Source organism: Mobula hypostoma, chromosome 11 (assembly GCF_963921235.1).
Source record: "Mobula hypostoma chromosome 11, sMobHyp1.1, whole genome shotgun sequence".
NCBI classification, from domain to species: domain Eukaryota; kingdom Metazoa; phylum Chordata; class Chondrichthyes; order Myliobatiformes; family Myliobatidae; genus Mobula; species Mobula hypostoma.
This window is the reverse complement of record NC_086107.1, coordinates 64,618,428-64,630,959: the sequence shown is the minus strand read 5'-3', so window position 1 is coordinate 64,630,959 and position 12,532 is coordinate 64,618,428. Positions and strand designations below refer to the sequence as shown.

The window sequence follows — 12,532 nt, the reverse complement described above, 5'->3', positions numbered from 1 at the left end:
CGGAATAAGTTCATTGCTTTGACGCTATGTGGGGGGGGGTGGGGGTTGGCAGGAGAGACAAATTACATAGTGTGGCTCGGTGACTCTGAAGGGAAGGGGAAATGAGAAGGAGAGAAGTAGTGATAGGGAATTCAATAGTTAGGGGAGGAGACAGAAGATTCTGTGGATGTGAAAGAGACTCACAGATGGTATGCTGCCTCCTAGTTGCAAGGGTCTGGAATGTCTCAGATCAGGTCCTCAGCATTCCAAAGTGAGAGAGTGAGCAGCCAGAACTTGTGGTGCATATTGGTATCCATGATATAGGAAAATGGGCGAGATCCTGAAAAGGACATAGGGGACTAGCTAGAAAACCGAAAAGAAGGTTGTCAAGAGTAATAATCTGTAGATTGCTGCCTGTGCCACATGCAAGTGAGAGTAAAAATAGGATGATTTGGCAGATGAATGTATGGCTGAGGAATTGGTGCAGGGCACAGTACTTCAGATTTCCAGATCACTGGGATCTCTTCTGGGGAAGCTATGACCTGTACAAAAAGGACAAGTTACAAAAAGGAGAGTTAAAACTAGTTTGGTAGGGGAATGGAAACCAGAGTAATAATTCAGCAGATGGGGCTTCTGGTGTTAACACAGATGCAGCTTCTCAAAGGTCAAGCAGTTGATGGGGCAAAATTGCAGTCAGTTGAATATGTTAAAGTATGTTTATTTTAATGCAGGTATTATAAGGAACAAGGATGATGGACTTAGTGCATGGGTCAGTACATGAAGCTATGATTTCAAAGTCATTACAAAGACTTGGTTGTCATACTGTATGGGCAGGAATTCCTGCTGGATGTTCCAGGATTTAGATGTTTGAAAAGGGACAGGGAGCAAGGTAAAACACATGGGGAAGTTGCATTGTTGATCAGGGATAGTATCACAGCTGCAGAAAGGGAGGACGTCATGGAGGGATCATCTACTGACTCAGTGTGGGTAGAAGTCAGAAACAGGAAGGAAGCGATTACTCTATTGGGAGTATTCTACAGACAGCACCCACCCCCATAGCAACAGGGACAATAAGGAACAGATCAGGCAGCAGATTTGGGAAGGGTGCATAAATAGCAGGGTTGTTGTCATGGATAACTTCAACTTCCCTTATATTGAGGGCACCTCCTTAGTGCAAAAGGTTTTGATGGAGCAGAATTTGTTAGGGAATGTGTCTTGGAAGGATTACTGACAATATGTAGATAGGCCGACTAGAGGAGAGGCCATACTAGATCTGCTACAGGGCAATGAACCAGGTGAGGTGTCAGATCTCTGCTTGGAGACAGTGGCCACAGCTACCTCGCCTTTACCATTGCCTTGGACAGGTATAGCAGCAGACAGTATGGGAAAGTAGTTATTTGACTGAGAGAGAATTATGATGCTGTTAGGTGGAGACGGGAGCTTAACTTAGGAACAGCGTTACTCAGAAATGCACAACGGAAAGATGGACATTATTTCGGGAGCACTTACATGGGGTTCTGGATAGATTTATCCTATTAAGGCAGGGAAAGGATGGTAGGGTGAAGAAGTCATGGCTAACAAGAGGTGTGGAACACCACGTCAAGAGAAATAAAGTTGCTTAACGTTTAGGAAGTCAGGATCAAAGCTCTCGGAGTTACAAGGTAGCCAGGAAGGAGCTTAAGAATGGATTTAGGAGAGCTAGAAGGGGGAATGAGAAGGCCCCGGCTCCAATGTGCTCTATGGGAACATGAGGATGACTAAAATGAGGGTAGGACTGATCAGGGATAAAAGATGAAATGTACCTAGAGTCAGAGGAGGTAGGAGAGTTCCTTAATGAATACTTTGCTTCAGTGTTCACCAGTGAAAGAGACCTTGACTTTTACGAGGACAGTGAAAAACAGGGTGATATGCTATAATATGTCAATGTTAAGGTAGAGGATACCTGGAACTTTGAAAAACATTAGGATAGTTAAGTCCCCTGGGTCAGTTAGGATATATCCAAGGTTACTATGGGAAGCGAGGGAAGAAATTGCTGCACCTTTGGCAATGATCATTGTGACTACACTGGGCACAGGAGTATTAACAGATAATTGAATGGTGAAAAATGTCATTCCTTTGTTCAGAAAGGAAGTAGGGATAACTCTGGGAATTATAGACCAGTGAGTCTTACTTCAATGGTGGGCAAACTATTGGAGAAAATTCTTACAGCCAGGAGTTATGAGCATTTGGAGAAGCATAGTCTGTTTATGAAATAGTCAGCATGGCTTTGTGAGGGTCAGGTCATGCCTTACAAGCCTGATTGTAGTAAAATATATTGATGCATGTAGAGCAGTGGATGCTGTGATTTTGGATTTTAATAAAGCATTTGATAAGGGTTCCCTATGGTCACCTCATTTAGAAAGTCAGGAGGCATGGGATCCAGAGAAACTTGGTAGTGTGGATTCAGAATTGGCTAGAAGGTGGTTGTAAATGGAGAGTATTTTGCCTCAAGATTGGTGACCAGTGGTGCTCTGCAGGGGTCTGTTCTGGAACCCCTTGCTCTTCATGACTTTTTTTTAAATGACTTGGATGAAGAAGTGAAAGAATAGGTTAATAAGTTCCTGGGTGACATAAAGTTTGGTGAAATTGTGGATAGTGTAGAAGGTTGTCAAGGGTTACACAGACATTGATAGGATGCAGAGTTGGGTTGAGAAGTGGCAGATTGAGTTCAACATGGAAATGTATATAGTGATTCATTTTGGAAGGCAGAATGCAGGATTAATAGAATTCTCAGCACTGTGGAGGAACAGAGGTATCTTGGGGTCTATGCAAGTTGATAGAGTTGTTAAGAAGGCATACTCTATTAATCAAGGTTTCAGTTCAAGAGCCACGAGGTAACGTTGCAGCTCTATAAAATCTGGTTAGACCCGGGTTGGAACTATTGTATTCAGTTTTGGTTGCTTCATTATAAGAAGGATGTGGAAACTTTGGAGAGTACAGAGGACATTAACCAGGATGCTGGCTGGATTGAACAGCATGTCTTAAGAGGATGGGTTGAGTAACTAGGGCTTTTCTCTTTGAAGCGAAGAAGCATGAGAGGTGACTTGATTGAGGTGTACAAGACGATAAGAGGCACAAGTTGAGTGGACAGCCTGAGATATTTTCCCAGGGCAGTAAGAGCTAATACAAGAGGTCGTAATTTTAAGGTGATTGCAGGAAAGTAAAGTGGGTATGTCAGTGGCAAGTTTTCTTTACACAGAGAGTTGTGGGTGTGTGGAACACCCTGCCAGGGTTGGTGGTAGAGCCAGATACATTAGCAAAATTTAAGAGACTCTTAGATCGATGTATCAAAGAAAAATGGAGGGCCAGATGGAAGGGAAGGAATAGACTGATCTAAGAGTAGGTTAAAACATCAGCACAACATCATGGGCCAAAGGGCCTGTACTGTGCTACAATGTTCTATGTGTCTCCCAACTTATGTTCTGCATCGTAAGCTTACAACCCCAACAGTTACTCACAAACAATCCTCAACCCATTTCCCAAATAATCTTCACAACTCACCCAAACTACAATCAACCCCAAATGTCAATGATCTATTTGCACCATGTTTAAGCTCAAAATAACAGAAATTCCATCAATGTCGAAAACTACAGCATCAGTAATAACGAGGATGAAAACCACTTCAATTGTTCTCATCTTTTATCTTGATGTCCGAGAGAATCACAAGTAGTACAAAATATGGCTGTGAAAGGCCACTCTCCTTTAAGTCTTTAACAGAAAGGAAATCTCAAACAGTACAATGTTCAGCACATGGGTCTTTTTGATTTAATACATCCATATGAACCACGATTTATTTTCCTCATAACTAATTCTCCTGCATTTCTATACAAAAAAAATAGCAAATTCAGTACTTTCTATAATAACATAAGCTCCTTTGGCTGTGTGAGATTTACAAATAAATGAGATCGACATCATTATTATGTGCTATGTCATGTGACACGGGCAATTAAGGTCTTCCAGCCATCTTTAATCTATTTTCCAAGCGAGGGATCGTTGCCTGTGAGGAAAGCCCCTCTCATGCTGTTCTCAAGATGGTCACAATCATGACCATGATTGTCCTTGGCAAATTTTTCTACAGAAGTGATTTGACTTTGCCTTCTTCTGGGTAGTGTCTTTACAAGATGGGTGACCCCAGCCATTATCAATACTCTTCAGAGATTGTCTGCCTGTTGTCAGTGGTCCTATAACCAGAACTTGTGATGTGCACCAGCTGCTCATAGGACCATCCACCACCTGCTCCCATGACTTCATGTAACACTGATCAGGGGGCTAAGCAGGTGGTACAGCTTACCCAAGGGTGATTTGCAGGCTAGTGGAGGGAAGGAGTATCTTACACCTCCTTTGGTAGAGATGTAACTCCACCCTGCCACCTGTAAGAAATGAGATGACCAATCTTATTCAGCTGCTACGATACTTCAGTTTCCAAGTGAAGCATTTAGAATTATTATTGCTAATCACTGATGATCACAGTGTGCACTCAACCATTCTTTACTTAAAATTAAGTTAAGAAAATAATCTTAAAATACAGGGCCAAGTAAAACAAAATCATGTTTTGTATACTTGAAACATTTCAAGACAATGGAACAATCTGATTTAAAATTAAGATTGAAGACCTGTGATTTTGCTCACCTGACTTTCCCATTGCATCCATCGTGTCTTATCCTCTACCAGCTCCTCTAGGCAACTTTGACAGCCCAGCTCCTGGAAGCCACGCTCACGGCTAGTCAGGATTTGAATTGCATTCTTTGAATCAATGCTCTTCATTGCTACAGAACTCAGTCCTATGGATTCACAGCTTCCAGAGGCCAGGGATTTCAAATCACCAACACCAGGTCACCGCTAAGAACAGCCCATCCAGATCAAGTCAGAAAATGATCACTATAAATTGAAACAGAGAGAAAATTAACACCACATCTAAACTGCAAATTTTGAAAACCACATTTTTTAATTCATTGCACTGATTAAAGAAGTATTTTTGCTTAATGTCAAAACTCACTGCTTGACAATTTCTTCCCTTCAGTTTTGTTGATCATTCACTTATTAGCTTGCATGGTTTCAGTGATATAAGATGTAGCACAGTTAAAAGAATGGCTCAGGCAAACCAGGAATCAGAACACAACCTTTCCTTGTGCACTGATACTAGAAAATGTCAGATTCTCCTTTACCATACAAAAAAAATCTGGCGAAATAAATAATCATGCAGTTTCTCAGCTCAGGCTCTGATCTGACAAATGATTTGATTAAAACAAGATGAATAACAGCACAGAGTTCACATTTTTCCACCTTGGACACAGAAAATAAAGGCTTTTACAGCTTTGCTTTCAAACTTGCTGCATTTTGACTATGTTTCATCTCTGGAGAAGTGGCACAAAATTTTGCAACACTGAACAAAGGCTGCAAACCTCTTTCAATGACCAAAGTTAAATGTAAACCAAACATTCAAGACCACAGTTTAAAGTCTATAGAGTCACCCAAAGATGCTCTTTGCCAAAATGTGCTTTTATAGAACCCAACCACACCTGTCAATCAGATCACGAACTCCAGGCTGGACAGACAGGGCACCTGGGGTAATAAGAACAGATACACAGTATATACCCAGAGAAATATTACTCAACCACCTTAAAGAGTAGTCAATTACTATACCTCTCAAGGATCAGTCATCTATACCGAATGGACTGACAATCAATTACTATGACCTGCGTGTTTGCACTTAAATGTAACGGCTCGTATTTGTAAAACAAATTTTAGAAAAGAAGCCAACAACAAAAATTAGAACCTTAGGGAAAATTCTAAGTAGCCTTTCTGGACTAGGGAAACAGTCTTTCATTGAAAAGCATCCCATGGAACATAATGTTAATGTCTTACATATGCTCTCTCACAATACATGAAATAAACCTCATGTTTCAAAGTCTTTTTTAGCACTACAAATTAACTTTAGTCAGAAGAATATTTTAGTTTGTTTAACTGTTAAAGAGAGCCCCGAGGCTTGAAATAGCATTTTAGTGTGGTTCACTGGTTGAAGCATTGAGTAGAAATGTTGGGAAGTCATACTGCAACTGTATAAAAATTTTGGTTAAGCCACATTTATAGTAATTGTGCAACTCTGGTTGACACTATTAAAAAGACGTGGTGGAAAGAACGCAGAAGAGACTCACCTAGGTGTCGTCTGGATTGGAACATGTTAGCTATGAGGAGAGGTTGGACAAACATGGATTGATTTCTCTGGAGCAGAAGCTGATTGAAGTGTACCAAAAAAAAAGCACTTCACCTATCATTTTCTAGATCACCCTACTTCCCTCCCCCCCCCCCGCATCTTTTTATTCTGGCATCTTCCCCCTTCCTTTCCAGTCCAGAAGAATGGCCTCAGCCCAAAAGTCAACTGTTTATTCATTTCCATAGATGCTACCTGATCTGCTGAGTTCCTCCAGCACCTTCTGTGTGTTGCTCTGGATTTCCAGCATCTGCTGAATCTTGTGCTTATGAGAAGCACCTTTAGGGTTGAGAGTCTTCTGTCCAGAGTGGAAATATTAAGTACTAAAGGGCAGAGTTTAAGGCAACTTTTAAAGCAAAATTTAAACGGAAATTTGCAAAGCAATATTTTATATTATTTACCCAAGTGGAAGCTGCCTGAAATGATGCCAGGGAAGGTTGGAGAAACAGATATAGTAGCTATGTTTCAGCAGCATTTAGACAGACATATAAACAGTCAAGGAAAAGAGTGATATGGACTGCATGCAAGAATAGCTTAAACTGGTATCGTACTCAACGTAGCCAAGGTGAGCCAAAAGACCTGCTCCTGAACTGTACTGTTCAGCAATAAAATTCTGACAAGTTCAAATCCCAACTGGAAAGATAGTTTAGGTAGTCTAACCTTCGCAAATCTGTCCTCCGCAGGTCAAAGATAGAATATAGAACAGTACACCACCGAAACAGGCGCTTCAACCCAAAATATTGCGCCAAACTATTTAAGCTAATGATGCCGAATTAAACTAATCCCTTCTGCCTACACATAGCTCATATCCCTCCATTGTTGGCACATTCACATCTCTGTCTAAGAGCCTCTTAAACTCCTCTATTGTATCTGCCTCCATCATCATCCTCGGCATACATTCTAGACACCCCGCACTCTCCATGCAAAAACACTTGCTCCATACATTTCCTTTCAACATCCGGACTCAATTTATACACATGCCCTCTCGTATTTCAACACTGGGAAAAAAATACCAGCTGTTTATTCTATCTCTGCCTCTCACCATCATATAAGTTCCATCAAATCTCTGCTCAGTCTCCAGTGCTCCACAGAAAATAACCCCCTTTTGTCCAATATCTCCTTATACAATGTGCCCTCTAATCCAGGCAGCAATGTGGTAAATCTCCTCTCCACCCTCTCCAAATCCTTGCTGTAACAAAGTGACCAGGACTGAATGCAATACTGCAGATGTGGCTTATAAAGGCAAGCATGTGATAGCTTCTTTCCAACCCTATTAAATTGTGTGGCTAAGTGTTTCTTAGAAACAAACAAAAACAAATTGGAAATTTCCAATCATGAGCATTATACTATTAACACAACTAAAATTCAAACACATTCAAACAGATATAGACTTTGATGATGTTCTATTTTTTTCAGGACCAAATAACCTGGTTACACACTGTGCAAGATAATGTGAAGAGTTACTATTAGAAGACAACCAGCATCCACGGTACTAGCTCATGAAAAAACAGTACCTGAGGGGTTGGAACAGGAAAAAAAACATCAACTTAGGACTCCAACGAAGACTCTTGCAGTTGACCTTAGTAATATCTAATGTCATTTGCCAAAACAAAATACTAATTATAAAAGATCAGAATCATTTAATTACTTGACAAAAGCTTAAGATTGTATATATGGCATGAATTTTCTTTCTAGGGTTGATATTTTATTTTACAGAGATTAGCAGACATGCCAGAGGTCAATGGGAATAATTTACTTGCACTCTGACAACAGTTAAAACAAATTGAGAAATGTACATGGAAAGAAAACAAAAAAATGCTGTAAGTACTCAGCAATTCAGACAGTTCAATGGAAAGATAAACTGTACCCATAAATCTTCCTCCCTTACCACCACTCAGGGCCCCAGACAGTCCAGGTGAGGCGACACTTCACCTGTGAGTCGGCTGGGGTGATATACTGCATCCGGTGCTCCCGATGTGGCCTTCTAAATATTGGCGAGACCTGACACAGACTGGGAGACCGCTTTGCTGAACACCTACGCTCTGTCCGCCAGAGAAAGCAGGATCTCCCAGTGGCCACACATTTTAATTCCACGTCCCATTCCCATTCTGATATGTCTATCTACGGCCTCGTATACTGTAAAGATGAAGCCACACTCAGGTTGGCGGAACAACACCTTATATTCCATCTGGGAAGCCTCCAACGTGATGACATGAACATTGACTTCTCAAACTTCCGCTAATACCCCACCTCCCCCTCGTACCCCATCCGTTATTTATTTATATACACACATTGTTTTTCTCTCTCTCTTTCTCTATCTCTCCCTTTTTTCTCCCTCTGTCCCTCTGTCCCTCTGACTATACCCCTTGCCCATCCTCTGGGCTTCCTCCTCCCCCCACTTTTCCTTCTCCCTGGGCCTCCTGTCCCATGATCCTCTCATATCCCTTTTGCCAATCACCTGTCCAGCTCTTGGCTCCATCCCTCCCCCTCCTGTCTTCTCCTATCATTTCGGATCTCCCCCTCCCCCTCCCACTTTCAAACCTCTTACTAGCTCTTCTTTCAGTTAGTCCTGACGAAGGGTCTCGGCCCAAAACGTCAACTGTACCTCTTCCTAGAGATGCTGCCTGGCCTGCTGCGTTCACCAGCAACTTTGAGTTGTGTTGCTTGAATTTCCAGCATCTGCAGAATTCCTCGTGCGTACCCATAAATCAGGCTTGTTTGAAAAATTCTTTATATAAGAAAAACTGGGCATGATTGTTTAGGGCCACTTCAAGAGCCAAGATGCAATTCCGAGAGAGGTTGGAGGCAACACTGGATGCACGTCAACTCTGGCAGGATTGGCAGGCCATTACTTACAGCAAAGTAAAACCCAACGTCATGAATAGCAGTGGTGCTTCACTGTCAGATGAGGTCAACACCTTTTATGCTTGTTTTGAAAGGGAGAATAAAACTACAGCTATGAGGATACCTGCAGCATCCAATGACCCTGTGATCTCTATCTCAGAGGTCGACATCAGCCTGTCTTTCAAGGGGGTGAACTCTCGCAAGGCAGGAGGGCCCAATAGAGTACCTGGTAAGGCTCTGAAAACCTGTGCCAACCAACTGGCAAGAGTATTCAAAGACATGTTCAGTCTCTCACTGCTACAGTCAGAAGTTCCCACCTACTTCGAAAGGGCAACAATTATACCAGTGCCAAAGAAGGGCAGTGCGAGCTATCTCAACAACTACTGTCCAGTTCCGCTCACATCTAATGATGAAATGCTTTGAGAGGTTGGTTATAGCTAGAATCAACACCCGTCTCAGGAAGGACCTGGACACACTGCAATTTTCCTATCGCCACAATAGGTCTACAGCAAACATGATCTCGATGGTTCTCTACGCAGCCTTGGATCACCTGGACAATGCAAATACCTATGTCAGGATGCTGTTTATTGACTACAGATCAGCATTTAACATTCATTCCTACAGTCCTGACCGAAAAGCTACAGAACCTAGGCCTCTGCAACTGGATCCGGTCCACATAGGGGTACCTGGCTGAGTATTAAGACCTGTGCTGATCAAATAGCTCAAGTGTTCAATCGTTTCTTTAACCTCTCACTTTGGCAGTCTGAGGTACCTACCTACTTTAAGCAGGCTTCAATTATTCTGGTGCCCAAGAGGAACGTGGTAACTTGCCTCAATGACTACATCCAATAGCACTTACATCTACTGTGATAGTGTTTCGAGAGGTCGGTGATGAAACATAACAACTCCTGTCTGAGAAGCGACTTGGATCCTCTCCAATTTGCCTACAGTCACAAAAGGTCAACAGCAGATGCCATTTCATTGGCTCTTCACTAAACCCTGGAATATCTGGACAATGAAGAGGCATTTATCAGGATGCTCTACATTAACTACACACTGTATTCAATACTATCACTCCCTCAAAATTAATCCAGCTTCAAAACCTTGGCTTCAATAGCTCCTTGTGTAACTGCATCCTCAATTTCCTCACTTGCAGACCCCAGTCAGGTCAGATTGGCAACATTTCCTCCACAACCTCAATCAGAACAGGTGCACCACAAGGCTGTGTGCTTAGCCCCCTGCTCTACTCACTTTATACTTATGACTGTGAGGCTAAGCACAGATAGTCACGAGTCAGCACATAGGAGAAAGATTGAAAATCTGGCTGAGTGGTGCCACAACAACCTCTCATTCAAAGTCAGCGAGACAAAGGAGCCAATAATTGAATCCAGGAGGAGGAAATTGGAGGTCCAAGAGCCAGTCCTCATCAGGGGATCAGAGGTAAAGAGGGCCAACAACTTTAAAATTCCCTCAGCGTAATCATTTCAGGAGATGAATCCTGGGACCAGCACGCGAGTGTCATTATGAAGAAAGCACGGCAGCACCTCTACTTTGTTAGAAGTTTACAAAGACTCAGCACGTTATCTAAAACTTTGAGAAATTTCTGTAGATGTATGGCGGAGAATACATTAATTGGTTGCATCACAGCCTGGTATGGAAACAACAATGCCCTTGAATAGAAAAGCCTACAAAAAAAAATACCGTCAGCCCAGTCCATCACGGGTAAAGATTGTACCACCATTGAGCACATCTACACATAGTGCATTGGCAGGAAAGATGTATTCATCACAAAGGATCATCACCATCTGGGCCATGCTCTCTTCTCACAGCTGCCATCGGGAAAGTAGTTCAGGAGACTCAGGACTCACGTCACCAGGTTCATGAACAATTATTACCCCTCAACTATCAGGCTCTTGAACCAGAGGGGATAATTCACTTGCCCATCACTGAGCTGTTCCTGCAACCTTTGAACTCACTTTCAAAGACTCTTCATCACATATTCTCGATACTTATTGCTTATTTACAGTACTTATTATTACAGGTTGAGTACCCCTTATCCGAAATTCCAAAATTCGACAATGTCACAAGTGGAAAATTCTACAAGGCATTGGGTCGGTTCCCAGACGATGCACAGGTCTTTGCACACCACAGAAAAATAGAAAAACACTGCATAAAGCATAAAAATGGAAGGTCTTGAATATGTATCGAAAGAGTAAATTCAGAGTGAACATATGTTCATCAATGGTATGCTGATCATGAAACAATCTTAGACCTATCATTACTACCTGACAATTGAGGGTATATGTAAATATTCAGCAGGCTGGTTGCAGAAATTTAAGCATTTGTAAAGATTTGTAGTGATAAAATGTCTGCTGATCAAGTAGCAGCAGAGAAATTCATTGATGAGTTTACCAAGATCGTTGATGACAAAAATCTAACATGCTGAATGGCTGCACCAGTACATGTGTGATGAACAAATGTAAGATAAAGACTGCTTACAGGTAGCACATAAATTTTACTTATTAAGCCCAAGAATATTGTACAGCACTATACTTGTCAACGTGGAGTGGAGATTAAGTGTGTAAATCTGGCAGGAGCAAAGGGTGTTGGGAATAGTGGGAGTGGAGCGCTGCTGAGAGGGGATGAGGGACAGTCGGCAGAAGAGGAGTGCCAGGTGCTGGGAGGGTGGTGTTGGGGAAGGTACACCCAGCCTTGAGATACCAGGAAAGGACATTTGATTGCAAACAATTAGTCTATTGATCATTAGAGTATGTCTCTCTGGTGCTTCTTGCTCCCTCTCCTCTCCCTGTCCCCTACCCACTGTCAAGGCACATACAAACTCATATCAGAATCAGGTTTATCATCACTCAGATGTCATGAAATATGTTTTTTATAGACATACTTTGCTGTCTTTTGCATATTGGTTGTTTGTCCATCCTGTTGGGTGCCCTCTTTTATTGATTCTATTATGTTTCTTGGATTTACTGTGTATGCCTACAGGCAAATAAATCTCAGGATTGTATGACTTTGATAATAAATTTACTTTAAAGGGCTTACTTACTGGTTATTAAATATTTAGGATGAATAAAGATTACATAGGGAAAATTTAAATTCAAGTTAGCTTCCATCATTAAACTCTGGTCTTTGAATTATTTGTTGTGGACAGACAAAACTCGTATAATCCTAACGGGATGAGTAAACATCAACTTACAAGTTCAAAAGTAAATGTAAACATGCCTACTTTGCCCCAGGCTCCATAACATAGAAACATAGAAAATAGGTGCAGGAGTAGGCCATTCGGCCCTTCGAGCCTGCACCGCCATTTATTATGATCATGGCTGATCATCCAACTCAGAACCCCGCCCCAGCCTTCCCTCCATACCCCCTGACCCCTGTAGCCACAAGGGCCATATCTAACTCCCTCTTAAACATAGCTAATGAACTGGCCTCAACAGTTTG

General features: G+C 41.9%; 1 protein-coding gene across 2 annotated transcripts in view; it reads right to left on the bottom strand.

Annotated features, from left to right (window-relative positions):
• LOC134353797 (activating molecule in BECN1-regulated autophagy protein 1-like) overlaps positions 1-12,532 on the bottom strand; it is a 423,477-nt gene that overhangs the window by 383,909 nt on the left and 27,036 nt on the right. For both annotated transcript variants that reach the window (XM_063062189.1, XM_063062188.1), the window contains exon 2: positions 4,648-4,896. In XM_063062189.1, coding sequence (XP_062918259.1) covers positions 4,648-4,782 — 135 coding nt within the window. In that variant the 5' untranslated portion in view covers positions 4,783-4,896. The remainder of the gene's footprint in view (positions 1-4,647; positions 4,897-12,532) is intronic.